The sequence below is a fragment of the Amblyomma mixtum genome, chromosome 2, assembly GCF_055824585.1.
Source record: "Amblyomma mixtum isolate Tamu chromosome 2, ASM5582458v1, whole genome shotgun sequence".
Classification (NCBI taxonomy): domain Eukaryota; kingdom Metazoa; phylum Arthropoda; class Arachnida; order Ixodida; family Ixodidae; genus Amblyomma; species Amblyomma mixtum.
This window is the reverse complement of record NC_143013.1, coordinates 105,074,177-105,101,328: the sequence shown is the minus strand read 5'-3', so window position 1 is coordinate 105,101,328 and position 27,152 is coordinate 105,074,177. Positions and strand designations below refer to the sequence as shown.

The 27,152-nt window shown below is 49.5% G+C and overlaps 1 protein-coding gene and 6 non-coding genes across 7 annotated transcripts in view; 6 read left to right on the top strand and 1 right to left on the bottom strand.

Moving 5' to 3' along the window:
* The first annotated feature begins 6,362 nt into the window (after positions 1-6,362).
* TRNAS-AGA (transfer RNA serine (anticodon AGA)) lies at positions 6,363-6,444 on the top strand. Its single transcript has one exon. It is a non-coding gene; the product is annotated as a tRNA-Ser (tRNA).
* A 73-nt stretch (positions 6,445-6,517) lies between these two features.
* On the top strand, positions 6,518-6,599 carry TRNAS-AGA (transfer RNA serine (anticodon AGA)). The gene has a single exon. It is a non-coding gene; the product is annotated as a tRNA-Ser (tRNA).
* Positions 6,600-6,671: 72 nt separating this feature from the next.
* On the top strand, positions 6,672-6,753 carry TRNAS-AGA (transfer RNA serine (anticodon AGA)). The gene has a single exon. It is a non-coding gene; the product is annotated as a tRNA-Ser (tRNA).
* A 4,964-nt stretch (positions 6,754-11,717) lies between these two features.
* Positions 11,718-11,799, top strand: TRNAS-AGA (transfer RNA serine (anticodon AGA)). The gene has a single exon. It is a non-coding gene; the product is annotated as a tRNA-Ser (tRNA).
* Positions 11,800-19,209: 7,410 nt separating this feature from the next.
* TRNAS-AGA (transfer RNA serine (anticodon AGA)) lies at positions 19,210-19,291 on the top strand. The gene has a single exon. It is a non-coding gene; the product is annotated as a tRNA-Ser (tRNA).
* Positions 19,292-19,362: 71 nt separating this feature from the next.
* On the top strand, positions 19,363-19,444 carry TRNAS-AGA (transfer RNA serine (anticodon AGA)). The gene has a single exon. It is a non-coding gene; the product is annotated as a tRNA-Ser (tRNA).
* Positions 19,445-22,109: 2,665 nt separating this feature from the next.
* The window catches only part of Ttc30 (tetratricopeptide repeat domain 30), a 76,832-nt gene continuing 71,789 nt past the window's right edge, over positions 22,110-27,152 (bottom strand). Inside the window, exons 8-9 of the mRNA XM_089569268.1 lie at positions 26,267-26,465; positions 22,110-22,939 (exon numbers count right to left, since the gene is read on the bottom strand). Coding sequence (XP_089425394.1) covers positions 22,217-22,939; positions 26,267-26,465 — 922 coding nt within the window. The 3' untranslated portion in view covers positions 22,110-22,216. The remainder of the gene's footprint in view (positions 22,940-26,266; positions 26,466-27,152) is intronic.

The window sequence follows — 27,152 nt, the reverse complement described above, 5'->3', positions numbered from 1 at the left end:
TTTGCGACGCGGGCGACAAAAAAACATGCGGCTAGGATTGTGGACTTAACTATATAGCAGCGCTCTGCCATTGAAAGGCGGAAAGTTGACGCCACCGAGAGGCGTTTCTCAGCGTTCGTGCGGAGGTTAGTCCAGGTTTCGCGGGCTACTTCTCCGCTGGCGAGGAATACTACTCCCAGGACTTTCACTCCCTGCACCCACTCCACCTCGCCCGCAAAGTTCGGTGTGAAGGTGCCAAACCTTAGTGCCTTGCTTTTTCCCTTGTTCAATAGGGCCCCAGATATCTCGCTGTACTCGAGAAACAGCCGCGAAAAAGCGGCGTAGCTATCCTCGTCCTTGAGGAAAAGCGACACGTCATCGGCGTAGGCCGATACCTTAATTTGGCCCTGGCCAGGCAGAGGGAAGCCGCGTATGGATGGGCTGTCGTTAATGCGCCGGATGAGTGGATCCAGGCATAACACGAAGAATGTTGGGGAGAGAGGGCATCCTTGCCTTATGCCCCTGGTGACTGAGAAGGGAGCGCTCTGGTGGCCGTTTACGGAGAGGCGAGCATTCAGGTCTGCGTAAAGTAAGCGCAGCCTGCTGACAATTTGCGGAGGGAATCCGAAGGCTTCAAGGACTCCGAACAGATACGAGTGTTCCACCCGATCGAATGCTTTCGCCTGGTCTAGTGAAACAAAGCACCCGCTGAAGCCCGTCCTGCTGGCAAATGTGAACAGGTCTCTAGTGAGTGCCAATGCATCAAACACAGAGCGGTCAGGGACGCTGCTGGTTTGAGCCCGGTGGATTAGGTGAGGTAGGATCGTCCGCATTCTTGTGTTCAGTAAAGATGTGACTATTTTGTAATCTGCGTTTAAGAGGCTTATGGGCCGCCATGCTTGCGGGTCGGAGGGGTCACCGCCCGCTTTCGGAATGAGTATGATGCGACATTCGCGGAAAGAGTTTGGACGTAACCCATCCGCGAGGAAGCCGTTGACCATCTTCAGGAGCGCTCCTTGGATCTCGTAAAAAAAGTTTGAATAAAAACTTGTTGGAATGCCGTCTGGACCGGGGGCAGAGGCTGCATTCATACTCTGCTGGATGGCGTGTAGCTCTTGGCTTGTGGCTGGTGCGCAAAGGTTTTCATGCAACTCTTCAGCTACTCGTGGCAAGTTTCCAAAAAAACTTTGTAGAAGCCCGTCATAACCATCTTGAAGATGTAGCCAACTGTCCGTAGAGAACAGGTTCGAAAAGTGGCTTGCGAAGATCGTGCAGATATCGGCCGTGGTTTTGCTTTGGGTGCCGTCTGGGAGTGTCACGAAAGGCGCAGTAGCGGGAGCGAATTCCTCTGCCGTGCCTGCGCGTACGTGTCGTAGCACAGCCGGGTCTGATATCGGCCGCCCGAGCTGGTGTGCACGACTAGCTGCCCGTGATGACTGGCAGAGCAACACGTGGTAACGTGCTTTAAGTAGACTCAGGTAATCGCTCATGGCAAAGGTTAAGGGTGCTCCCCTTTGCACTATACGGATGCGCTTGAGGGTGTCATTCAGTGCATGAGTTACCCGGCGTCTGCGGTCTTGACCGGCCGCCACCAGAGTTGCCTGCCAACGAGCCTTGAGTGTGTCCCATGAATCAGTCACAACGAAGCTCTTGCACGATGCTGCCAACGCCGTACGCAGTGACGCCATGCTTTCCGGGTCCGCCAGTAGGCTCGTGTCCATGCGCCACGTAACAGTACGTGGGGTGTCCTCACCAAAGTCGAGCCTGACTGACAAGGGGTGGTGATCGGAAATCACCGGCGTGCCTGCAGGGAACGCGAGAACTTCGCAGCTAACGACAAAAGAAGCGAGCTCTGGTGGAAAATAGAATTTGTCTATCCGACTCGCTGACTGTGCTCTCTCAAACGTCGCTCCAAAGGCATCCCCGTGAAGCTGCACCCACGCGTCAGACAAGCGGAACTGAGTCACGAGATCGCGGAGGCACCGCAATAACGGCGACCGTGACCCTGTCGGCGGACGTCACGGTCGATTTTAAGTACACAATTGAAGTCACCGACGATAAAAGTGGGGTAGGGATCAAGGAGGAATGAGTCGAGGCGCTCAAAAAAATCAGAACTACTAGTCTGCCGTGCTGGCGCATATACAACCAACGCACGTACCCGCCGCTGGTTTAGTGTGAAGTCGACCGCAAGAGTGCGGCCGTCCAGCCCGAAAGTGCAATGAGCACCCGCGCGCAGGCAGGGGTTTACAAAAACGACACCAACACCGCACATATGAAAATCAGTCAACGAAAAATAAGCAAAAACAGAAAACCGGGTGGTGAAATTCAGCACATCAAGTGAAGTACGGAAGTTGCATTCCTGTAAAAACAGGATGTCGACGCCCCTAGCCCTGGCAAAGTGCATCACCTCTCTCTGTCTGTCTACGGATTGAAATCCCCGAACATTCAGGGAGAGGATATGCACAACCGCCATGACTGCCAAGAGCACCGATGGCATAGCATACAACCTAAAGAGCGCTGCCATGGGCGGCGCTTAGCGCGCGCGGCACTTTTTTGCTAGAACGTTCGTTAACAGTCCCTTCGGATTCCGATGATTGGGGGTGGGCACGTTTGAAGTCTGGTCGGGAAAAGTCCATGTTTTCGGGGCCGTCGGCGCTTGTGGCCTCGCTCACCGGTTGCTGCGTGGTCTTGGCGACGCTCGCAGCTGAAGCCGATGCCGACGCCAGGGTCGCCGATGGGAGGGTGTGGCTGGCTGGTGACGGGAAGCGCGCGTCGTCCGCACCTCCAGGAGTCGTCGGTCCTGACACCTGGCCGCACGTCAAGTCGCCTGTCAGGCGAAGCGGCGTGACTTTGTCCGGTACGTCCACCAGGTCGCCCGACGCCACGCTCGACTCATCGCCGCTGCTGCTCTCGGTGTTGAAGGAAGCTGTGCGGGGTAGCGGCGGCAAGGGTTCCGCGAAAACAGCACCGAACGGCTCCACCTCGTTTGAAGGCGTCCCCTCGAGCTGCTCCTTCACGGGCACCTCCGTCGCGGGGGTGGGCTCGGGCTCCCTCGGGCTGCTGGTCGTAGGGTCCGCGTCGGCAACAGGCGTCCGGACAGTTGGTGTGCTCCGCGTTTCTGCGACCACGTTGTTCTTGCTCGGTTCCTTTCTCGAGGCGGCGGCCGCCGCATAGGACCGTGGTCGCAGGCAGTCCGCTGTGGCGTGGCTTCCACCGCAGCGCCTGCAAGCCGCTCCGCATCCGGCCGTGTCGTGGCCGAACACCTCGCAGCGAGCGCACCGCGGCGTTCGACACGCCGCGCCGATGTGGCCGTCCTGCCCGCAGCGGGAACACACCTTCCGGACGCCTCGGTAGTCAAACATGACGCGGTGGCCCTGGACGGTCAAGAAGTTCGGCACCGCCTGCTTCATCTCGATCCGGACCACGCGCGTCCCGTTGCCGACGTGACGACGGCCCTTGAGGACGGGATGGGTGATGTCAAGCACCTTGCCGTAGGAGCTCAGTGCCGCTGCCAGCGCCGCGTCTCCCACGAACAGCGGCACACGAAAAGCCGTCACGTGGACCACGGCAGGACCCACGCAGGCTACTGGGACGGAAGTGCCGTTCACGTTGAAGGCGCCTTCCACGAGCATCTTCTCCGCCGCCGCAGCCGAGGCCATGGCGACGCAGAACTTCATGCCTCCATGGTGCTGGAGGCTCTCTAGACCTTTCGGGCCGACAACCAACTCGATGCCGTCGACGATGTCGTCAGCTGTCGCGTCGGAAGTAACTGTAAACGAAAAACAATGCGCCTTTGGGGGCGGCGCACGGAACACCGGAGGGGCAGCAGGTCCCGGGCCTCCCATGACGTCACGGGCAGCCGACTGGGCTGCTGCTTGAAGCTCACGAAGTTGCCCGAGCACCGGCAAAGGCACGGCGCCTGGGCGGGGAGGCTGGTTGCGGAACCTCGGGGTCGCAGTGGATCCGAGGCCCGCCTGCACTTGTCAAAACTTCTCAGCAAGCCAGCGCCGAAAAAAGTGCGCTGGGTCTGGACGAGCTCGGACAGCAACAAGCGTGCTCGGCGGTCGTCGAACTACGAATGTCCGCCGCTCGCGGCATCGCTCAATTTAAAGCCGGCAAGGAAACTTCCAGATAGCAGGACAAGTTCATCTACAGTATTCTGGAAAAACCTAGATGCAGCCTTTCATGGCTGCGATCAATCGAAATTAGACTGGTCGCTTCTCGCGTCACGAACAAAAAATGATAACAGCCCTTTCCTGCAGCCTTGAGCGTGAACGAACACTACAATGATACGTGGCACTGTAAAGCCTTTAAGCAAGACATTTCCCCTTTGTAAACGGTACTCTTTAATGACGCATATGAATTAAAAGCACTACCTCCTTCCTTTGGCGTATCTTACACTGTCCTAATTCCGAAAACGGAAGATAGTGAAAAGTTAAAGAATGTTACAGCCTACAGGCCGATTTCACTTACGAACGTGGACTACAAGATATTCATGAAGGTGCTAGCAAGGCGGTTACAAAGAGTAATGAATGTGATAGTTGGTTCTCATCAGACGTGCGGCATCAAAGGTCGTTCTATTGTGTCTAATATTCATAAAGCAAGATGTGTTCTTGAGTGTTGTCATATCACGAACAGTCCTGTTGCTATCCTTCAGTTAGACCTGGAAAAAGCGTTTGATTGCGTGGCACATGAACTTTTGTTTTTAATTTTGGATCACGTGAATGTCGGGTCAGTCATCAGGAAGGGAGTGGCCATGGCGTACCGAAACTGCACAACGAGACTAATAGTAAATAAGAGTTTGGGGGCCCCCATAAGCGTGAAGCGTTCGGTGCGCCAAGGCTGCCCCCTAAGCCCTCTTTTGTTTGGTGTATACATAGAATCTCTGTGTTTGAGCATAATACAGAATTACGGTATCCAAGGTTTTGAGTTACAAGCGACAGAAATTAAGTTGCTGGCTTATGCGGATGACGTAGCTGTTTTCGCTACTGATTATGAGAGCATAAGGAAGGCCATTGATTGTGTTCGGCAATTTAGTCAATCGACAGGAAGTCGAGTCAACTGGGCCAAATGTATTGGCTTCTGGCATGGTGAGTGGCCAACCACTCCTGTTAACTTTGCGAATGTGTCCTGGGTGACGACCTCAGTGAAGTATCTAGGTGTCCCACTGGAATGTTATCGAGATAGCGAACCGCATTGGAAAAGGCAGCTGGAAGACACCCGTGCAAAAACTGACAAGTGGAAAGGGGCTATGTTATCTACATTTGCCAGAGCTACAGTGTGCAACTTATTCTTCATCAGCAAGTTGTGGTACGTGATGCAGGTACTGCACTGTTCGCGAGTAAACGTGCAGAAACTGCACCGCATCTTTGCAGTGTTTGTCTGGGCCTCGAGCTGGGAACGATGCAGCCGGACAAATTTGTTCAGAAGTGTAAAAGACGGAGGACTAGGGCTCGGCCATCTGTTTTTGCGCCAAATCGTCAGCAGATTTTTATTCTTTCGAGACGCGAGTGACCCGTTCTTGCGCACAATCTGTCAAGTAAGGCTGGGCCATGCATTACCGGAATGGATTGTTGGAACAGATAACATTCAAGGTCGTATTTTTGGCTACACCAGAGAAGTGGTTATGAGTGTTAGATTTTTAGCTGCTCGTTTTTCGCAGCAGTACCTCTCTACTGTAAAAAAGAAAACACTCTATCGGGATTTACGAGATGTTGTTCTGCCTGAACCACTGTACAGGGCCATATACCGTGGAGGCCAGGGCGGTAATGTGTTGAAGAGGGTGAAGAAAATGCAGGTACCAGCAGCAGCCAAAAGCTTCTTTTTCAGATTACACACAGAAACACTGGCTGTGAAAGCATTTATGGAGAAAAAGGGAATGTTTCTTCCTTAGGGTTCAGATTGTCTGATATGTAAGAAGCCAGAGACAATCGATCATGTATTCTTGCACTGCTGGGAAGGCGTCTACTTCTGGGACGTCCTGCAAAGAACGCTGAAGAAAGACTTGCCTCTAGACACGTATGGAATACGGTATCTCCCTCTAGAGAACGAAGAGGGAATGCCTTATGATGCAATACTGCTGTTGGGCCTCCACGCTATTTGGCGTTCACGAATGGCTGGATACCACTGTGAACCGGATGCGAGGCCTGCACGAATTTACTTCCGCGAGAGTGTGCACTGGTTTGTCGAAATACAGAAAACGGCTGCTCACGTTCCTGAGTGGCTCTCGAGGGTAGAGCCCTTGGTGTCCTTAAAGGACTTTTAGCATGACAATGCCTGCAGCAGACGGTTGAGTGTGAGTGCCACCTGAAAGGGGTACAATGTAAATTTCCTTTTGTGTTTGTGTACCGTGTCGGAGCCCGGAAATAAAGAAAAAAAAAAGATCAGTCGTGGCCGAGTGGTTAAGGCGATGGACTAGAAATCCATTGGGGTCTCCCCGCACAGGTTCGAGTCCTGTCGACTGCGCTGATATTTTTCTTTTAACGACTTACTCAGCACGAGCCGGCAGCCGCTCTCCTCGCAGATGCCACCGCGCTGAGCAGTCGTGGCCGAGTGGTTAAGGCGATGGACTAGAAATCCGTTGGGGTCTCCCCGCACAGGTTCGAGTCCTGTCGACTGCGCTGATATTTTCTTTTAACGACTTACTCAGCACGAGCCGGCAGCCGCTCTCCTCGCAGATGCCACCGCGCTGAGCAGTCGTGGCCGAGTGGTTAAGGCGATGGACTAGAAATCCATTGAGTTCTCCCCGCACAGGTTCGAGTCCTGTCGACTGCGCTGATATTTTCTTTTAACGACTTACTCAGCACGAGCCGGCAGCCGCTCTCCTCGCAGATGCCACCGCGCTGAGCAGTCGTGGCCGAGTCATTCTACTTCCGGCCACGCCAGTGAACGGTCGCAGAATCATGAGCTCCGGTGGAGCGGCGATAGCGGCCCTTGCTGGCCGCGGAAACAGGTCCGACATTGAAGCAGATAAGGATTACGAGATTATTTTGCCTACTCTGCCAACAGGACGTCTTGTTCTCAACACGGTGTTTTTGCACGGCGACGTGCGAGCGCGGCCTTACAAGGTCGAAGACTTTCGTGACGCCCTCGCCCAAGCGGGTGCGCTCCCCGACGTTGTGGCGTTGGGGGCGTACCAAATCAACCATGTTTGGGCGGTGACACTCAACAGCGCTGAAGCAACGAAGCGATTGGCGGCTTTCAAGGAGCTTTCAGTTAAAGGACGCCGGTGTCTTATATTCGACCCCGAGGACCACGTGCTGAAAGTGCGGCTACACTGGATGCTGCACGGCGTCGCCGACGAAGATATCCGGACTGCGTTTGCGGCCTTCGGGAACGTGACGGAGGTAACCCGTGAGCGTTGGCGAGTGCAAGGAGTGAAAGAAAAGGGCTCCACCACAAGGATAGTTCTGCTCAAGCTGAAGCCTGGAATGAAGGCGGACGACCTCCCCCACCAAATAAGAGTCGCCGGCGAGCTTGCCCTTGTGGTCGTGCCTGGGCGGCCCATGCAGTGTTTGCGTTGTCGGGGAAGCGGACATGTCCGACGTGACTGCAAGATACCTCGCTGCTCACGCTGCCGACGCTTCGGACATTCGGAAGATGGGTGTGTCCGCACATACGCTGCCGCAACGGTGCCAGCGCTTAGAGAGGAGACACCGGAAGACGTTATGGACGTCGTCGACGCTGAGGAAGCAGCCAAGGGGACCGATGGTGTGGAAAGCTCTGCGGTGGCCCCCAGCGTGACAACTCCGACGACCGCTGAAAAAGAGGCGGGCGAGGGCGTGGACAACAAACAGGTACTGCCATCCGTTGTTTCGGAGGTGCCTGTGAGCGAGGAAGCGCCCCTTCAAGGGAAAAGTGATCCGGCGGCATCGGCGGATGAGAACACCAATGCGGAGAACGGCGGCCGGACAACAAGCGCTGGCAGTGCACCGAAGCGCCCGCACGCCGACGCCGGTGACGGGGCGGATAAGCAGGCCCCTGGCAACGCCGAGGAACCACCAGCGAAAACTGTGCAGGGACGACGACCTTCCTTCAGACCGCAACCTAACACCGCGACGGGCCGGAGGGCAGCCGAAAAGCCGCTCTCGCAGCACGTCCAGCCCGATAATTACGATGGCGGCGGGACTTCTGGAAGCGTCTAGCGACGTGCTAGGCGCGAAAGGTAAGCACCATGCTCCCTGCGTCCTTCTAAAGTACGAAAATGGCGATGCAACAGTCACTGAGCGTAGCAACGCTTAACGTCCGTGGGTTTGCATCGAAAAGAAAGCAAAGTCAAGTATACCGTATTTTAACGGACCAGGACGTGGACGTGTTGGCAGTTCAGGAAACCAAAATAGAAGGGGAAGAGGACACGGGCAGCATGGTGCAGCGTTTCACGTCGAGGTACGATGTGGCTGTTAGTCACGCGGTTGGCACGTCGGCCGGGTTCCTTCTGTTCGTTAAGAAGTTGCCAGGACTGACAGTGCAAGAAGTGATTTCATGTATGCAAGGTCGCTTTATTGTTTGAGACTTCGTTTTTCATAACAGCGAATGGCGCGTTTTTTGTGTTTATGCACCGAATGCGGCTGATGAAAGGTTAAATTTTTTCGTGAGCATCCAGCGATATCTAAATAGTGGGCGACAACTCGTCGTTATGGGCGATTTCAATTGTGTCTTAAGTGCTCGAGATAATACAAGTAGCCGCGCCTTTAGAGACGGAAGCACGGATGTTTTGTCGCAGCTAGTTGGCGAATTTGCTCTAGATGATGTAGCGGAGTGTTTGGAGGGAGCGCGCAGCGTGAAATACATGCATTTCCAAGGTTCTAGTCATGCCCGGCTCGACCGTATTTATTTATCGTTGGATGCGATTCCGAAATGCCAAAATTATGTCGTTATGCCAGTGTCTTTTTCGGATCACTGTCTTGTGAAATGTACAATCGGCCCTAGAAACCGAAAGAAAAAATTTGTGTGGGGACTGTGGAAGCTAAACTCCAAACTCTTAGAAGATGAAGCTTTAGTTGAAATAATTGTAGGGAAGCTTAAAGAGATAGAACAACGACCTTGCACCACCATTGGAGAGCAGTGGGAATGCTGCAAACAAGAAATTAAGATGAAAGCTATAGAAAGAGGCAGTTGTATTCGACATGACGAAAAGCGAGAAGAAGCTTGTTTAAGGGTGACACTAAATCAGTTAATAGCGCACGAGTGCAAAGAGCCAGGGGTCTATAATGACGATATCAGAAAACTGGAAAAGAAAATTGAGTTACTAGATGAAGATCGATATCGAGGAGCGCTCGTTCGCGCCAGGGCCGAAAGATGCGCAGCAGGCGAGACGCCCACTAAACGGGCTCTCGGTCTCGAGAAAGCGCATGGTCGTCGAAACGACATAGAAGAGATTGAGTGGAACGGCAACCTCGTGACAGATAAAGACGGCATTGCACGTGCGTTTTACGAATACTATCAGCAACTGTTTGCATTTCGCGACATGAACATGGACAGGTTTAAGCGCGTGTTTCTTTCTTCCTTGCCACGACTAGATGCTGACACAACAGAAAGGTTGGAGCTGCCGATTTCCGAACATGACGTTGAGCGTGCCATTGATAATCTAAATCCAGGGAAGTCGCCAGGGCCTGATGGCTTGAGCGCGGCTTTTTATAAAGCATTTAAAAAAGTGTTGTCCCATTGTTAGCTGCAGTATTTAAAGAAGGCTACGATCTTAACTTGTTGCCGCCTTCTTTTGCGTCGTCACATACTGTACTAATCCCTAAAACAGAACAAACTGAGAAATTGAGATTGGTGACGTCATACAGGCCAATAGCCCTAACAAATGTTGATTACAAGATACTAATGAAAGTACTAGCAGCCAGATTACAGACCGTTATTAAGGAGATTGTTGGGCCTCACCAGACTTGCGGGATCAAGGGAAGGACCATTGCTACGAACATACATAAGGCGAGATGCGTACTGGAGTGTTGTGATGCAACATGCGGTAGCGTTGCGATTCTGCAACTCGACCTTGAAAAAGCGTTTGATTGTGTTTCACATGATGCCTTGTTTGCAGTTCTAGATTACATTAATGTGGGTTCTGTTATCAGCGAGGGCGTAGCCTTGGCGTACCGAAACTGCACTACAAGATTAATTGTCGACAAGGAACTTGGTGCACCCGTGAACGTGCGACGTTCGGTGCGTCAGGGTTGCCCCCTCAGCCCGCTTCTGTTCTGCATTTATATCGAAACTTTGTGCATGCCAATCCTTGAGAATGAATCTGTACAGGGCTTCCAAGTCCACATGACGGAGGTCAAACTTTTGGGGTATGTTGATGACGTAACCGTCTTCTGTGCGAACAGAGAGAGCGTTAGCGTGGCAGTCGAAGCCGTGAAAGATTTCAGCACGACCACTGGAAGTCCGGTGAATTGGGGAAAGTGTCTAGGGTTTTGGCACGGAGAGTGGCCATCGACGCCTTACACGTTTGCCAACGTGACTTGGGCCACAACACCGGTTAAGTACTTGGGTGTGCCTATAGAATGCTATGATGACAGTGAGCCATTTTGGCGTGATCAAGCCCAAGAAATCCGTGAAAAGGCTGACAAATGGAGCGGTGTGCCGCTGTCTATCTTTGCACGCGCAACGGTGTGTAATCTGTTTTTTGTTGCCAAGTTGTGGTATGTAATGCAAACGCTTCACTGTTCCAGGTTAAACATTCAGAGGCTGCATCGGGTATTTGCCGCTTTTGTTTGGGCGTCGAATTGGGAACGGTGTAGACGGGATAACTTGTTTCGGCGTGTCAAAGACGGGGGTCTTGGGCTAGCACACTTATTCGCCCGACAGCTTGTAAACAGATTCCTTTTCTTCCGCGACGTAAATGATCCATTTCTGCGCACTGTTTGCCAAGTAAGGCTCGTGCGGGCGTTGCCAAATTTTGTTGTTGCCACAGAAAGTATGCCAGGGCGCCTTTTTGGTTTTTTAAGAGAAGTCGTAAACAGCGTCAGAATTTTGACAACTCGTTTTTCGATTCACTACTTGTGTTCAGTCAATAGGAAAAAATTGTGTAAGGATGTGTGCGATGACTTTTTCTCCGTTCCTGTGTACAGAGCCTTGTACAACGGCTATCCGGGTCAAGATGTATTGAAGCGGGTCAAAAGGATGCCAGTTTCCCCAGGAGTAAAAACGTTTTTCTTTAAGCTGCATACTGGAACGTTGTCGGTAAAAACATTTCTTGAAGACAGGGGTTTTTTTCTGCCATGGAGGTCGCTTTGTTTAATATGCAAACAGCCTGAGACAATAGATCATGTTTTTCTACACTGTTGGGAGGGGGTTTATTTTTGGGACGTGCTGCAAAGAACCCTTAAAAAAGATTTACCGTTAGATACACATAGCATCAGGTTCCTATCAACAGATAACGAAGACGGCATACCTTTTGATACCGTCTTGTTAATCGGTCTGCACAGCCTCTGGCGGTCCCGGATGGCTGGGTATCATTTAGACCCCGATGCTCGCCCTGCAAGGCTCTACTTTCGTGAAAGTATGCATGCCTTTGTTGAAATGCACAAATTGAAGTGTACAGTTCCAGAATGGCTGCCAAGATTAGAGCCCTTGATCCATTTGAGAGAATTTTAAAACGACAACGTCATCCCACCTAAGGATGACAGCTTCCTTATTACTATCATTTCCACGTGAACTTTTGGCTGTGAGTTCGCTTAATTTTTCCATGTACGATTTTGTACTGTGTAAGTATCCGGAAATAAAGAAAAAAAAAAGCAGTCGTGGCCGAGTGGTTACGGCGATGGACGAGAAGTCCATTGGGGTCTCCCCGCACAGGTTCGAGTCCTGTCGACTGCGCTGATATTTTTCTTTTAACGACTTACTCAGCACGAGCCGGCAGCCGCTCTCCTCGCAGATGCCACCGCGCTGAGCAGTCGTGGCCGGATCCTTACTGGCTAAACTTCTCGAAAAAGAAAGCGAAAAGCCAGGCCAATGGATGGACGATATTAGAAAATAAAACACAAAATTGAACTCTTCGAGGAAGAACGCTATCGTGGTGCACTTGTGCGGGCTAGGGTGCAAGATATAGCTTTTGGGGAGACACCTTCAAAACGAGCTCTAGGAATCGAAAAAACGCATGCTCAGCGAAACCACATTGGAAATATTGAATGGGGCGGGGCGTTATCTGGGGAAAGCGGGCATATCCAGCAGGCATTTCTTGAATATTATCAGGGGTTGTTTGCGAAGCAAGAAGTGGATCTGAGCGCATTCAAGGAAAAGTTTCTTGGTGCTTTACAGCGATTAGATGACGAACAGAAAGAAAGGCTGGAGCTGTTGATAACTGCGTCAGAGGTCGAGCACGCGATAGAAAATTTGGACCTGGGAAGAGCTTCCTGGACCTGATGGGTTAAGCGCGGCTTTTTACAAAGCATATAAACACGAAATAGTGCCAGTACTGACAGCAGTGTATAATGAAGCCTACAAAGTAAATGAATTGCCCCCGTCTTATGGTAAATCCCATACAGTGTTAATTCCTAAATCCGATGAAACAGAAAAGTTACAACAGGTCCCAGCATATCGTCCTATCGCCCTCACAAACGTAGATCATAGAGTTTTTATGAAGATTTTAGCCCGTAGACTACAGTCAGTAATTCAAGATATAGTCGGTCCCCACCAGACGTGTGGGATCATGGGACGCTCGATTGTTTCCAATATTCATAGAGCGAGGTGTGTGCTGGAATGTTGTGATAACACAAATAGCTGTGTAGCCATCCTTCAGCTAGATCTTGAGAACGCATTTGATTGTGTTTCTCCCGATATCTTGTTCTGCATACTCGACCATGTGAATGTAGGGTCCATTATTGGCGAGGGAGTGGCCTTGGCGTACCGGAGCTGCACGACAAGATTAATTGTAAATAAGAGTTTGGGGGCCCCCATTAGCCTGCAGCGTTTGGTGCGCCAGGGTTTTCCCCTCATCCCTCTTCTATTCTGCATTTACATTGAAGCGTTATGTTTGAATATCATGGAAAGTGAAAAAATTCGAGGCTTCCAGCTACAGGCGGCAGAAGTTAAGCTGCTGGCTTATGCGGATTATGTCGCGGTGTTCACAGTGAACCGGGAAGGTGTAACCGAGGCCGTGGCATGCGTAAAAGAATTCACCAAGGTCACCGGTAGTAAAGTGAATTGGGCAAAGTCCCTGGGGCTTTGGCACGGAGAATGGCGAACGAAGCCCGGCAATTTTGCAAACGTGTCCTGGCTGACGACCCCAGTAAAGTACTTAGGCGTCCCACTGGACGGTTAATGCGATAGCGATTCGTACTGGAAAGCCCAGACGCAAGCCACGCGTGAAAAGGTGGAGAGGTGGAAAGGGCGACAGCTTTCAATTTTCGCAAGGGCCACAGTGTGTAATCTGTTTTTTATGTCTAGGCTGTGATACGTGATGCAAGTGTTGCATTGTGCAAGGATGAACGTACAGAGACTGCACCGGATCTTTGCCGTTTTTGTGTGGGCTGCTGACTGGGAACGCTGCAGCCGGACCAATTTGTTTAGGCGGGTGAAGGACGGTGGCCTGAGTCTGGGACACTTATTTCTGCGGCAGATTGTAAGCAGATTTTGTTTTGAGCGCGATGTAAGCGATCCGTTTTTGCGCACTGTGTGCCAATTAAGGCTCGGAAATGCACTGCCGGACTTTGTTGTCTCAACCAAAAGTTTCTCGGGACGTATTTTTGGTTACTTTAGAGAGGTTGTCGCGAGTGTTCGATTCCTGTCTGTTGGATTTTCGTATGAATATTTATCTTCTGTTAGCAGGAAGAAGTTGTATAAGGATTTGTGCGATGTAGTTCTTCCACAACCTATGTACAGGGCCTTATACAATGGAGGACTGGGACGCGACGTACTTAAGCGTGTGAAGGCGATGCAGGTGCCACCAAGTGCAAAAACATTTTTCTTTAAATTATATACCGGAACACTACCAGTAAAGAAATTTTTGGAGGGGAAGCATTTATTTCTACCTTGGGGAACACACTGTTTAATTTGTAAACAACCAGAAACAATAGAGCACGTTTTTTGCACTGTTGGGAGGGGGTATACTTTTGGGATATCTTACAAAGGACTTTAAAAAAGGAATTTCCGCTGGACTCTCATGGTATTCGGTACTTGCCTGTAGATAGTGAGGATGGGGTACCATTCGACCTTATTATGCTAATGGGCCTCCATTGTATTTGGCGCTCCAGAATGGCAGGATATCATCGCGATCCTGATCCACGGCCAGCACGGATCTATTTTCGGGAGTGCATGCATAAGTATATTGAAGTTCAGAAACTTTCTCCGGAAGCTCCCGAGTGGCTCGAAAGAGTGGAGCCTTTGGTGACGCTTAAAGAGTTTTAACGTGACGAAGCCACGCCTCATCAGGCGGATAGTGTTGTTAATTATTGCTCATTTTGCTCTGTAAGTGTATTTGTGTACTGTGGTTCTTGCCGAAGTCAGGCAATAAAGAAAAAAAAAAGAGCAGTTGTGGCCATTCCACTGCCGGCTTCCGTGGGAGACGGTCGTGTGATGGGAAGCTCTGAGCGCGCTTCGTTATCGGTCATGTCTGGCCGAGGTTTCGGTGAGCGACGCCCACCAGTGGGCTATCGCTTAGTTTTGCCTACGCTGCCTTCGGGAGACGCAATGAAGACAGCGGTTTTCCTTCACTGCGATATTGCCGGGCGGCCTTATCGAATACAGGATTTTCGTGAGCCTTTGGAAACTGCCGGTGTCCTACCTTTCGTGGCTGGCATCGGGGCCTTTAAAATGTCGCATGTGTGGATGTTGAAGCTGAAAACTGCGGAAGCGAAGTAACGACTGCTGACAGAAGGAGCACTTGAAGTGAAAAAACGCTATTGTGCGGTCATTGACCCCAACAAACGTGAGTTGGCCTTCAGGGTGCACGGAGTGCCCTTCTACGTGTCGAATGAATCTGTGCAGAAAGCTTTTGAAGAATTCGGAGATGTGACAGACGTCACTCGCGAGCAGTGGAACAGTCCGGGTTTCGAAGACGTCGAATTGACAACCCGTCTGGTGCGTATGGTTCTGAAGGAGGGGCTCTCTATCGATGACTTACCCCACATGCTCAAGTTTTACGGAGGGCAAGTGTTAGTGGCGGTGCCTGGACGTCCACCAATATGCCTACGGTGTAAGAGGACGGGTCATACTCGACGCGACTGCCGCACGCCAAGATGCAGTTTGTGTCACGCCTTTGGACACGAACGGGAAGGATGCGTCCGCACGTATGCGCGTGTGGCCACGGGTACTGCTCCGGCGCAAGACGACGGGAGCGAGCTGCTCATGGACCAGGAGGAACTGGAGAACGCCGGAGCCCCGCCCCCTTCAGGACTCAGCGACGGCCCTGCTTCCCAGCAGCCGGAGCTGCCTGCTGGCGACGAGAAGTCACAAGGTGACCCCGCTGCAGAAACGACTGGCAAGAAGGCGGATGCTGCTGCGCCGCCAGAAGAGCCAACGAGGGAGAGCACTTCAGGCGACCACGACTCCGAGGCACCGATGGATGCGACAGTCGCTTCCATTAAGCGACCTCGTGACTACGAAAAGGCACCGGCTACGGAACGAGAACTTCGTCGGCTAGAAAGGCATTGGAGAGGGAGGGAGCCAAGAAAGGCAAGTTAGCCTTGTCGCAGTCCTCGTCGCTCACTCGCGACGAGAGACCGAAACAGTGAGCTTTAGTCACTGTTTGTTTGCTGTGTGCACGCTATGGCTTACTTGAAGAAACCGCTAAAAGTTGGCACTCTGAACGTACGAGGGCTTGCCTCGAAGCGTAAGCAAGTGCAGTTGAACCGACTGTTCGGGGAGTTAGATCTAGATATCGCGGCTATTCAAGAAACAAAAGTTGAGGATGAGCAGCAAACAGATAACATGGTGCTTGGTTTTCGGTCACAATTCAATGTTTGTGTAAGCCATGCTGCTGGTTTGTCGGCGGGATGCTGTCTTTTCCTGGGGAAAAACATAGGCATCGTAGAGGAACAAATAACTTGTGCAAGGGGGCGGTTTATCGTGTGTGACTTCACATATGAAACATTCGCGGTTAGGGTTGTTGTCCTGTATGCTCCTACGATACAAAAGGAACGGCGCGGATTTTTTGAACAGTTAGCCTCGTTCCTTGAATGCAATCGAGTGCTCATATTATTGGGAGATTTCAATTGTGTTTTGGACCCTAAAGATCGTTCAAATGTAAAGGATGTAAAAGACCCGAGTGTTGATTTGTTGAAGAGTGTCCTGAACGAGTGCAGCTTGGAGGACGTAATAGGCCTCGTGAAAAGTCAGAATTATGTGCATTTTACGCATTTTCATGGTAGTAGCCACGCACGATTGGATATAATATATGTGTCGCCGGAGTTTTCGCCTTACTGTGAGCAGTATGAAGTGAAGCAAGTGTCATTTAGTGACCACTGCCTAGTTGCGGTGACTTTGGGAGGAAGGAAACAGCGTAAAGCAAAAATGAACTGGGATATGTGGAAACTAAACTCAAGGCTTATAGAAGACGACATACTTTTAAGAAAAGTTAAGGAAAGCATGGATATGTTTAATAATAGTAAAACAGGACGTATTGAATCTTGGGAATGCTTTAAGCAGGAGTTGAAAATGCATGCCATTGAGCGTTCAACCATAAGAAAATATGAGGGAAAAAAAAAGAAGAAAAGCAATTGCGTGAGCTTTTGGCGAATTTAGGGCACGAAGAGGAAAAAACGCCGGGCATGTTCATGCATGATATAAAAGGCGTCAAAGTTAGGCTAGAAGCTTTAGATGCTCAGAAGTACAGAGGAGCAGCGATAAGAGCACGCACGGAAAAATGGCTTACTGGTGAAATGCCTACAAAACGCGCGCTCACAGATGAAAAGCGATACGCGCGGTCAAACGAGATATCAGTTATCGAATACAAAGGACAAATCCTCAGTGAACAAAGTGGAATTTCGAGTGCATTCGTGGAACAGTACCGTGAGCTGTTTGCACGCGAAGCACCAAGTGAAGAAGGGTATCGGGAAAACTTTTTGCCACTTATGCCAATATTAGGAAATGAGATAACTGAAAACTAGAGAACGAAATAAGTATTAAGGAAATAGAGACAGCAATTGAGGAATTGAATGCCGGAAAGTCGTCGGGACCTGACGGTTTGACTGCTGCCTTTTATAAGAGCTTTAAATATGACATTGCTGCTATGCTACATAAGCTTTTCAAAGAGTGTTTTGAGGTTGGTAGGCTGCCACCTTCGTTTAGCAATGCTCATACGGTCTTAATTCCTAAGACAGATGACCCTGCCAAGCTGGTAAAAGTAACAAGCTATAGACCGATCACGTTAACAAACGTTGATTATAAAATCCTGATGAAAGTGTTAGCTAAGCGATTGCAATACGTCATAAAGGATATTTTAGGGCCTCACCAAACGTGTGGCATAAAAACAAGAAGCATATTTAAAAATATTCATGTAGCACGCAGCGGGCTCGAGTGCTGCGATGCTTTAAATAAGAAAGTGGCTATGGTTCAAATTGACTTTGAAAAAGCATTTGATCGGGTGTCTCATGAAATACTCTATTGTTTGTTGGAACATATTGGTATTGGTTCGGTTGTTCTCAATGGGGTAAAAATGGCTTATGCATGTTGCTCGACACGACTTATGGTAAACAAAATATTAACTGAAAGAATTGATGTGAGGGCATCTGTTCGACAAGGATGTCCACTGTCCCCTCTACTTTTTGCAATTTATTTGGAGCCTTTTTGTAGGATGATAACTGCGAGCGAGCACATCCGAGGTTTTAGGTTGGGAGCGTGTGAGGTGAGAATACTGGCATATGCAGATGATGTTGCCCTCTTTTGTGAAGATCGCAAAAGTATTGTAGAAGCGTTACAAGTAACCGAAAGGTTTTGCAGGCAAACTGGTAGCGCTGTTAATCTCGATAAATGTCTCGGAGTCTGGCATGGGCAATGGGACTTGGAACCAGAATTGTTCCGCGGGGTCCGATGGGCTACAACTCCTGGAGTTTATTTGGGAGTCCCGCTGGACAGATATGGGGAAAATACCAATTACTGGAATGAAAAAGCGGAAGAAATGCGGGACCGGACCAAGGGATGGATGGGCCGTAATCTTTCTATTTTCGCGCGCGCAACTGTATGCAACACCTTTCTTGTGGCAATGATCATGTATTTACTTCAAGTATTATATTGTGCACGAACCAATATCCAAAGGTTTCATCGGGTTATTGCGGTCTTCATTTGGGCGTCTAATTGGGAACGAATTCGCAGAGATAATCTCTTTCGGAGAGTAAAGGTCGGGGGACTGTCTCTAATGCATCTCTATGTACGGCAGGTTGTTTTAAGGTTTTGTTTCCTGCGTGACCAAAATGACCCCTTCCTGCGAACATTCATACAAACCACGTTATCCAGTGCACTTCCAGAATTCATTGTCTCTTCGTGCAATGCTCGGCGGTACACAGTGTCTCGCTTCCTGCGAGAGGTTGTCTGGTCGTTCAGGTTTTTGCAAGTGCGGTTCTCGCTAGAGTATTTAGCGAATGTAACGCCGAAGCGCTTATACAAGGATCTTATTGAACAGTTGTTTCCAGCGCCACTGTACAGAACCTTATACTGTGAAGGCCCTGGGAAAGACGTTCTCAGGCGAGTTAAAAAGATGACTGCTGCACCTGGCGTCAAAACATTCTTTTTTAAATTACACACAGGAACGCTACCAGTAAAAACATCGCTAGAGGAAAAGGGCCTTTTTGTTCCTTGGGGCTCGAACTGTCTCCTGTGTAGAAAACCGGAGACGGTAAAACATGTGTTCCTCGATTGTTGGGATGCGGTGTTCTACTGGGATGTTTTGCAAAGAACCCTAAAAAAGGACTTGCCATTGACACCGCGCGGAATTCGGTACTTGACCACTGAAAGTGATGTTGCACAGTATGACCAGATTATGTTATTGGGCCTTCACAGCATTTGGAGGAGTAGAATGGCTGTAAGACATTGTGACTTGGATGCACGATCGGTATGTGGTTATTTTGTGGAACATGTGTATAAGTTAAGAGAAGTCATGAAGCAACAAGATTGCACGGATGATGTATTGAGTCTGATGGACCAACTTGTGTTAATGAAAGTCCGTTAGACACGGTTGTCTTCCAAGGGGCACGACAACTACGATATTTTATTGATGTATTCATTCATGCAATAAAGAAAAAAAAAGTCGCCGTAGCTCAGCGGTAGAGCACCGGACGCGTAAAAAAAAAAAAAGGAGTTGTGGCCGAGTGGTTAAGGCGATGGACTAGAAATCCATTGTGGTCTCCCCGCAAAGGTTCGAGTCCTGTCGACTGCGCTACTCTTTCTTTTAACGACTTACTCAGCACGAGCCGGCAGCCGCTCTCTTCGCCGGTGCTACCCTGCCGGGCAGTCGTGGCCGAGTGGTTAAGGCGATGGACTAGAAATCCATTGGGGTCTCCCCGCACAGGTTCGAATCCTGTCGACTGCGCTGGTATTTTTCTTTTAACGACTTATTGAGCACGAGCCGGCAGCCGCTCTCCTCGCAGGTGCCACCGCGCTGAGCAGTCGTGGCCTATTGGAGGGACAAAGAATTGAGGAAATCAGTTTTCATGGGAGATGTGGAAATTAAATAATAAGCTCATTAAAGGCGACATAGTTAGCTGGAAATTAAACGAAGAAATCAGCAAATTAAAGCCGAGCGGGGAACTGAAAGTATGGCAGCAGTGGGAACTTTGCAAACAACAAATAAAGACAGCAGCAATCGAAAGGTCAAGCTGCATACGACAAGAGGAGAAGAGTGAGGAGGACAATTTAAAATCTTTACTGGCTAGACTTCTCGAAAAAGAAATCGAAGAGCCTGGCAAATGAATGGGCGACATTAGGAAAACAAAACACAAGATTGAACTCTTCGAAGAAGAACGCTATCGTGGCGCACTCCTGCGGGCTAGGGCGCAAGCCTTTATTTTCGTGGCGCACTGCCTTTATTTTAATTATGGATAATACGGGAGCAGTTAATGCCCAGCATTCATCCAAGCGCAGCCCTACGTCTACAAAGGAATGAAGAGAATTTAGATGGTGCAGGCCGAATTATTGAAACGGGTCTCGCATCGCGAAGCATCTTTGCCGCCGACCTCGCTGAAGCGAAGAACGAGCAATGTTGCACACACTGTCCAGTCAGCGACGCAGGCCTCTAGGCGAACACAACCATTCCATCCCCATTGCCGCCCGGAACCGAGATTGGGTGTTCTCCAGACCATCCCGTTACGCGCAGCCGTTACTCCTATATTTTATGGACGCCCCGTGTCTCACCCCTTACAAGCGATGAATAAAATGGCATGTTTGTGGGCTAGTTGGTGCGAATCCATTTGGTTAGGCCAGCTTGAACGATGGGACCCACTGGCCTCACTACCTGGTCCAGTTTTCTTGAACATTACTTTTAAATTGTGAGGAAACTGTGGAGTACTGTAAAATACTGTTATGAACATATTGATGGGAATGGTCTAATCTTCCAGTGCGTCGCAAAAGCTTGCTTTAAATGTTGGTCCTACGCTCGCACTGAGTGGTTACGATTGCCAAAGGAAACCAGTGCGGTGCATTTTCGACCATGAGTAACAGAAAACCGGTGTCCCAAGGAGGGATGTGCGATATAATGACTGGTATGGCGCAGTCTTACGATATGCGAAAATATTGCGTTAGGAAATAACTTCCAGTTGAGAAAATGCGTTTGTCCACAATCTCTGGATATGCTCCGTGTCCCGCCCTTCACTCGGGCCTACCCAAATGGAATCGATCAGTAAACCGCGATGACGAGATGGAATCCCCGTACTGTTAAAGCGCCGGCGCTGACAACCTGATCCTCGCTTTGTATACAACAGCCATCGAAAGTACACACCACCAGCTTCCGCCCTGTCGCACTGGTTGCTCTAGTGGGCGTCAAGCTGATAATCATTGGTACTGCAAGCTTCCGAAAGTTATCTTCGTGCACTTCTCTAAGTTTGTCGCATTTCGCGGACAATGTTCGCCTGAGTCTGCCGAGAACGGTAGCAGAAAGTATTTCGTCCCAGTGCTTCAGGAGTGTGTTGATGGGTTTCCTAGGTCGACGCCAATGCCCCACAATCATGGCCTCAGTTTAGGGATGTAGGTCCACGCAGCGGAGTTCTGTCTCCAGAGGTGTAACGCAAGCACAACTTCGATAAAGCAGCCTAAGATCTCAGTGCTATCATTCAAGTAGACAGCAAACACTTCAACCTATCGATGGCTCTTATGCCGGATTTATACACATAATACTGCCAAGTTTAAGCATGAAGTTCTAGGCCTCACAAATGCCTCCATTTATAAGGTTCGTCTGTTTAGCCTATTCCAAGTACTTCAAGAATGGGCGCACTTTTTCACGGATTTCTTTATCGCTGCCCCTCATCACCTGAGAATCCCCTTTCTGATGCCTTCTTAGGTAACTAATTCTCCATTGTAACCTGCAGAAAATCTCTTTAGTCTTTCTGGTGAGTGCTCCGGCTGCTATAGACCACAAGTATGCTAGAACATCAGTAAAAGATCCGTGCAGTTTTTCCGTGCGATGTATAGTGCATCTATGCTGAGCCCAGGAGCGAAAACTGCGTCAGTGATTTGTTTCAGAGCTTAGGATTTCATCTTTTCATGCTTTTCATTTCATCTTTTCATGCTTTTTGTTTCTTGCGTTCTGTGCAAGCAAAGGTCCACTATGAAGGGAATTATGAAATTTCTCAAGCACAGGGCAGAATTGGAGCACCCCTTTTCGCTCAAATGTGCGCATACGTGTGTTTGTTGCACATCACTTTTAGGAGCGCTTAAAAGTGCTTTAACGCCTTACAAACGCACGTAACCCCACTTGTAATTTTGAGCCGCCACCGTAAAACATAATAGCACAGACTCCCACTTTCTTGAGACCTTCTGAAGGGAGAGAGAACTAGACGACTTAAACTATGCTCACTAGACAGTGACTGGGGAATAGCTTTTTACGCCACTGAACATGCTTTCATGGCTGCCACAGCTGCGAATCCCTTGTCCAATTTACTGGACAAATCATCCATTTCCGGTTCTCGGGGTGATGCAGTGGCGTCAGATGCGAAAGAATAACGGGGTTGTTACTCAACACCGATGAGTTTATTTGTTTTTCCGTGCAGGCGTCTAGCTGTGCGCTTTAGCGATAATGCGAATAAGGTCCATCACTGGGCAGTTAAGAATCGCCCGCTGCCCCATTGGTAAGACAAGCGCGCTGTTTCTTCTATCGAGCCTTGAAACTCGGAGGCTCTGCCGCCATAAGCCTGAGCGTGAGCGCGCGCATCCGTCGAGCTTCGTAGGCCACGCTGCGACCCGCGAGCCCAGCGGAAGTGGTTCTGATGTCCGTGGCGGCCGGAAGTGAGCGGCCGTGCTGCTCGCACTGCGCCAGGAACCTGAGCAGGTCGTAGAGGACGGCGTCTCTCACGAGCACCACCTGCTTGGCCAGGTTCTCGAGGAGAGCCAGCAGGCATCGCTTGGCGTAGAACCACGTGTCCGCGCCGAGCTTGCTAGCGTGAGGCTCGAAGCTCTTGATGACCCGCGACACGCCGAAGTCGTAGTTTCCCTTGGCGCAGTAGAGTGTGCCGATGACCAGGTTCACGATGCACAGGTGGAACATCTTCTGGCCCGGCTGGTCGTAGGCGAGCTGCTCCTCTCGCTGTTCGACTCGGCGCATGAGCTGCTCGGCCTGCTCGTTCTGGCCCGTCATGATGTAGGCCACGCACAGGTTGGCCAGGAGGGCGGGGCTGAGCTTGAGCAGGTCGCTGTCCTGCTCCCGCTCTACCAGGGGCTCGTAGAAGGCCACCGCCTCGTGGAACTTCCCTTCCTGGACGAAGAGGACGTGGCCGACGTTGAGGCGCCAGCAGTCCTCCTCGCTGCACAGTTCCACCGAACGCCGGAAGAGGCGCTCTACCAGCGGGTAGTCGCGAGCTTCCCACGGGATGCGCGCCTGCGTGTGCACAGTGCAAGATTGTCAGCCAATGGGTATGCAAGTTAAAGCAACTGTATATGTTGTACTGAAACAATACATTAATGTGAAAAATTAACAAATAACGTAACAGTTATATTTAAAATGATAGTTTAGCATTCAAAGTAAATATTATTCTAATGCTGGCTTTTAAATATTATATGTTAAAAACAAACAAATAATGTAATCAGTTGCAGCATAAAAATACGTTTAACGTTCTAAATAAACATTGTCTTAATGTAAAGTGTGTCAGCTCTTATGTCACAAATGACTTACCGTGCCATATGCAGGTGCATGCCGATTACGTAACTAACAACGGCAATCGCATTCTTAGACAATATTTACGCCGGTAACGCCGGTACGCGTAACAATATTTACGCCGGTGCATTTCTGTCCGTTCATACGTCAGTGCAGTTAATTGTATAAAGAGCTCTACACTAGATTATGCCTGCGCAGTTTGGGATCCCGTCTTACGCTGGGATCCGTGAAGAACAGTGCAGTTCGTTTCATTTTAACCGGCTATTCTCGCTACGTCAGCATTAATTACTGGCTGTAAATTTACCGGACGCTTCTGTCGGAAGTGCTATCTCTAGAATATTTTATAAAACCTGTTATTATATTACTTTGTTAAAAGACAATGCTCTTGCTAGCGTCTCATATATTGAATACCGTTTTGATCACACAAAACTGGCAGGTCATTTTCAAGAACTACAATGCGTAAAGATTCTTATATTGCCAGGACTAGCCCTGAGTGGAAACATCTTCCTTCATACACAGCTGCTCTCTCGGGCATAACGAATTTCAAGTATATCCCGTCATTTGTTAAAGAATTTTTTGCTACGAGCCTGCATACTGGCCTCTTTTGTCACATACAAATCATTTCTGTAATGTCTTCGGGCCCGGCAGTACGCGAAACAAACAAATTAACAAGCGAAAATGCGGGATAAATCAACAAAAATGTCTAATTGGCAGGCACTTTGAGTCTATAGGTTATGAATCATAAAGTTATTGGAACGTTGATGAGGAACAAGACTACTCTTTTTATATACCGCTTTTTTTCGGTTTTATAACTTGCACCTCGTCATCACTAGACAAAAATGAAAATCTAGCCTACAGTTGTTGATTTGAATAGGAACGAAATCAGCTAATTAAATAAAGCGTGGGTTTTAAGCATGGGCAGCAATAGGCATTAACGCGGGGTGGCACTTAATTTCAGAAAAAAAAACATCAGAAGAAAATGTGACCTCTTTAAAGCAACTATGCAAGACATTTCGTACTTTCCATATCAGTGAACAAGTAAAAACAGTAATTGTACCGCACCCATAACTCCCATCCCTCATTTAACTGAAGGGTGACTCCCATTATGTTGTCAGCATTGTCTTTGGGCAGCAAGTGAACGGAAATTTTGCTTCGCTGTTAGAACAAAACTTCCTGGACTGAATAAGTAAATTGTGACGTTAAAATCAATGCGGCCGTTGCATAGTAAACAAAAAAACTCAAAGTGTATCCGCCTGTGGTCGTGCAGTGAAAAATTTGTCTAATGTGCTGGACGTAGGATTCACATGCGCGGAAGCCACAGAAGGAGGCTTGGGTATGTACTATCGGGGACTCTACGCGGCGGTAGCCGGAGCAACGAAAAACTGCGTTGAAATGCCATCTGCGGGCGGCATCTGGGAGCGAGACAGTTCCAATGTTTGGTGCTCTAGCTCGTCAAAATACCGCAGTCTTCCGTTGCTCCGGCTGCCGCCTCGTGTAGTATACCACTTTTGTCCCCGATGTCTCCCGGGCTACTCTTAGAACCTTCGTTATTATTACCGTACCGCATTTGTAACCACCTCTTCGCACTCGTTACGGTGCAGCTAACACAAAGAAACAATCATTTTAGTGAAGAAGACTCTAGCTTTCCTGTGTGCTTCGGAAATTTGATAATTTCCTCCATATCGAAGACTGCCCATAACTTAGGCAAAGCTTTAAAAGGCAGCGAAAAAAAAAATTAAGTCGCATTTCCGGACTTGAATTATTATCGCCTGAACATTTGAGAACAGGCGACACTGTTTACACTTCGGGCCTCAGGAGCAATTTCCGCATCTATTTTCAACGCTCGCTGCCAATGTTCTTTGCGTTAACGGCTGGAAAGAAGACTTTCTGCGGATTAAGCGACATCGTCGCCACCATTTTAGTATGTCGCATGCAAAAGCATCAGCGTTCAGCTCCTGTCTAAAGATAGCGCTGCCCAGCGGAGACTGAAGAACCCGAGCCGTAAAGAACACGCCAGCCGGAAAGTCTGGGCTCTCAAGTGTCACGTAGTCTTGTGGAGACTGCCAGTGGGCGCTGTCACAAGGAGGATTGGGGGCCACAGTACAAATATTGCTGTGGCTCCATGGAGAGTCTAAAACGTTTCTTCAGTTCTCAAGTCTTATCTCATTCTCCAGCTCAGTAGATTAGGCCTAAATTATCAGTGAATCAGTTCTGTGTTTTCTGTCTTCTGTGGTGGAGCCTCAACCTTAAACTGGGCCCATATATGTTGTTACTTTTTATTGTGATACACGCGATTGCTTGTAGCTTTATTTTAGAAGCTCACTTTAAAGTACTTTTGTGCGTGCATTAAAAACTGCACGTAAAAGATTCCAGCCGCATACCCTCAGGGCACGGCGGGCGAGCAGCGGAAGGCCTCCTGTGTGTCTTTCATGTTTTCGCAACTTGTTAACAGAAGCTGCCCTAGCCTTTTAACGATTTGGCCAATTCGTGGCTGAAGGGAAGTGGACTTTACGTCATGGTCCGGGTTAGCGACTCCGATCTCTCAAGATGGCCTTCACTGAAAGGTGAAGACCGGGCTAGAGTGGCCGTGCCCCCGAGCCAGCACTTTTGCACGTATGTATATATTTCAGAAAGCGCCGACAAGGACTTGGCTGCGGAGGAATTTTTTCTTTTACCTCTGATTCTTACAACTCCTGTGCATTTCCTCGCTGAGAAGTTTTGGGCATGCGGACAGGACGACGCGACACCGACAGCGACGACGTGAAATCGGAGTAACTGGATTATTTCATCTATCGCTGTAAGATAGCCAAATGGTAACTTGTCGAAGAAATGTTTCAGTTACCATAATATTGAAAACAGCAGAAAATAGGTACAATAGACGAAACTTGCGAATTCTTGGAATCGCAAATGTTAGCGGTGCAGGCATTGTAAATTTATTCGAAACCCGCCGAGTTTGAGGTAGATACAATTAAGGAGAGAGGGGATTGACACAGGCATCAACATGCGCTGCCCTGTTCCTACAACACCAATTTCTTTTGAAGCAAAGCCTACCTGGGCCATGAGGGCGGGCAGAAAGCGCTCCCTAAGCACAGCCTTGACCTGGGCCTGTGGCGCCCCCTGCTGTCGCATCTGGCGCAGCCTGTCCGCCTGCCTGGCGGCAAGGGCCTCAAGCTTTGTGTAGGCCTCTTCGGGCGCCGTCTGCTGGGCGAGCAGGGCCTCCAGGAACTCGTACAAGAACGGCGGCAGCAGCCTGAAATAAGGAAAACGTGAAAATATCTGGGCTTGGCATGCCTCTTTGTGCAGCACTGTTGTGGGAGGTATAGGTGCCCACGCCTCTTTGTGCAACGGTAGTTGTGGGAGGTGCAGGCCCTCAACGAAGTTTACGAAACACGAGTGTCACACTAGAGCGGAATTCTCTCGCTACCTGGATATGAGAGGTGAACTGTGCAGGTCCCGGAAGATTTCGTAACATCATGCTTGGACTTTCATGGAATTAAAAATTCTTTTTCCTCTCCGTGTTCTGAAAACGGCTATGGGCACCTGTACCTTAGACCGAGAATAGGCCGGCGTTGTCATTTCACCTTTTCGTGGCTTTCTACCAAAAGGAGACCTCGGTCTATTCGGTCTTATCTCCAGGCACGCGTAGCAATTATGCGCGCAATTTTGATTAAAACTGTGCCGAGGGATGCAAGTGGCCTCATCTGTGATATCATTCTCTCGAAGGAAGGTACTGTCATGCTTTCAATGCGAAGCTCAAGAGTTAACACGACTAATATAACAGTGGTGGTTTACAATTTGATAAGAGTTGGGCTTTGTGCAGAGTTACGGCAGCCTTGCGATTCAAATTTTTACAAGTTACAGAATGACTACGCAGAAGCAATTGAACGAAACATATACGTCAACGCTACAAGCCAACTCGATCAGCAGCGAGTTGTTT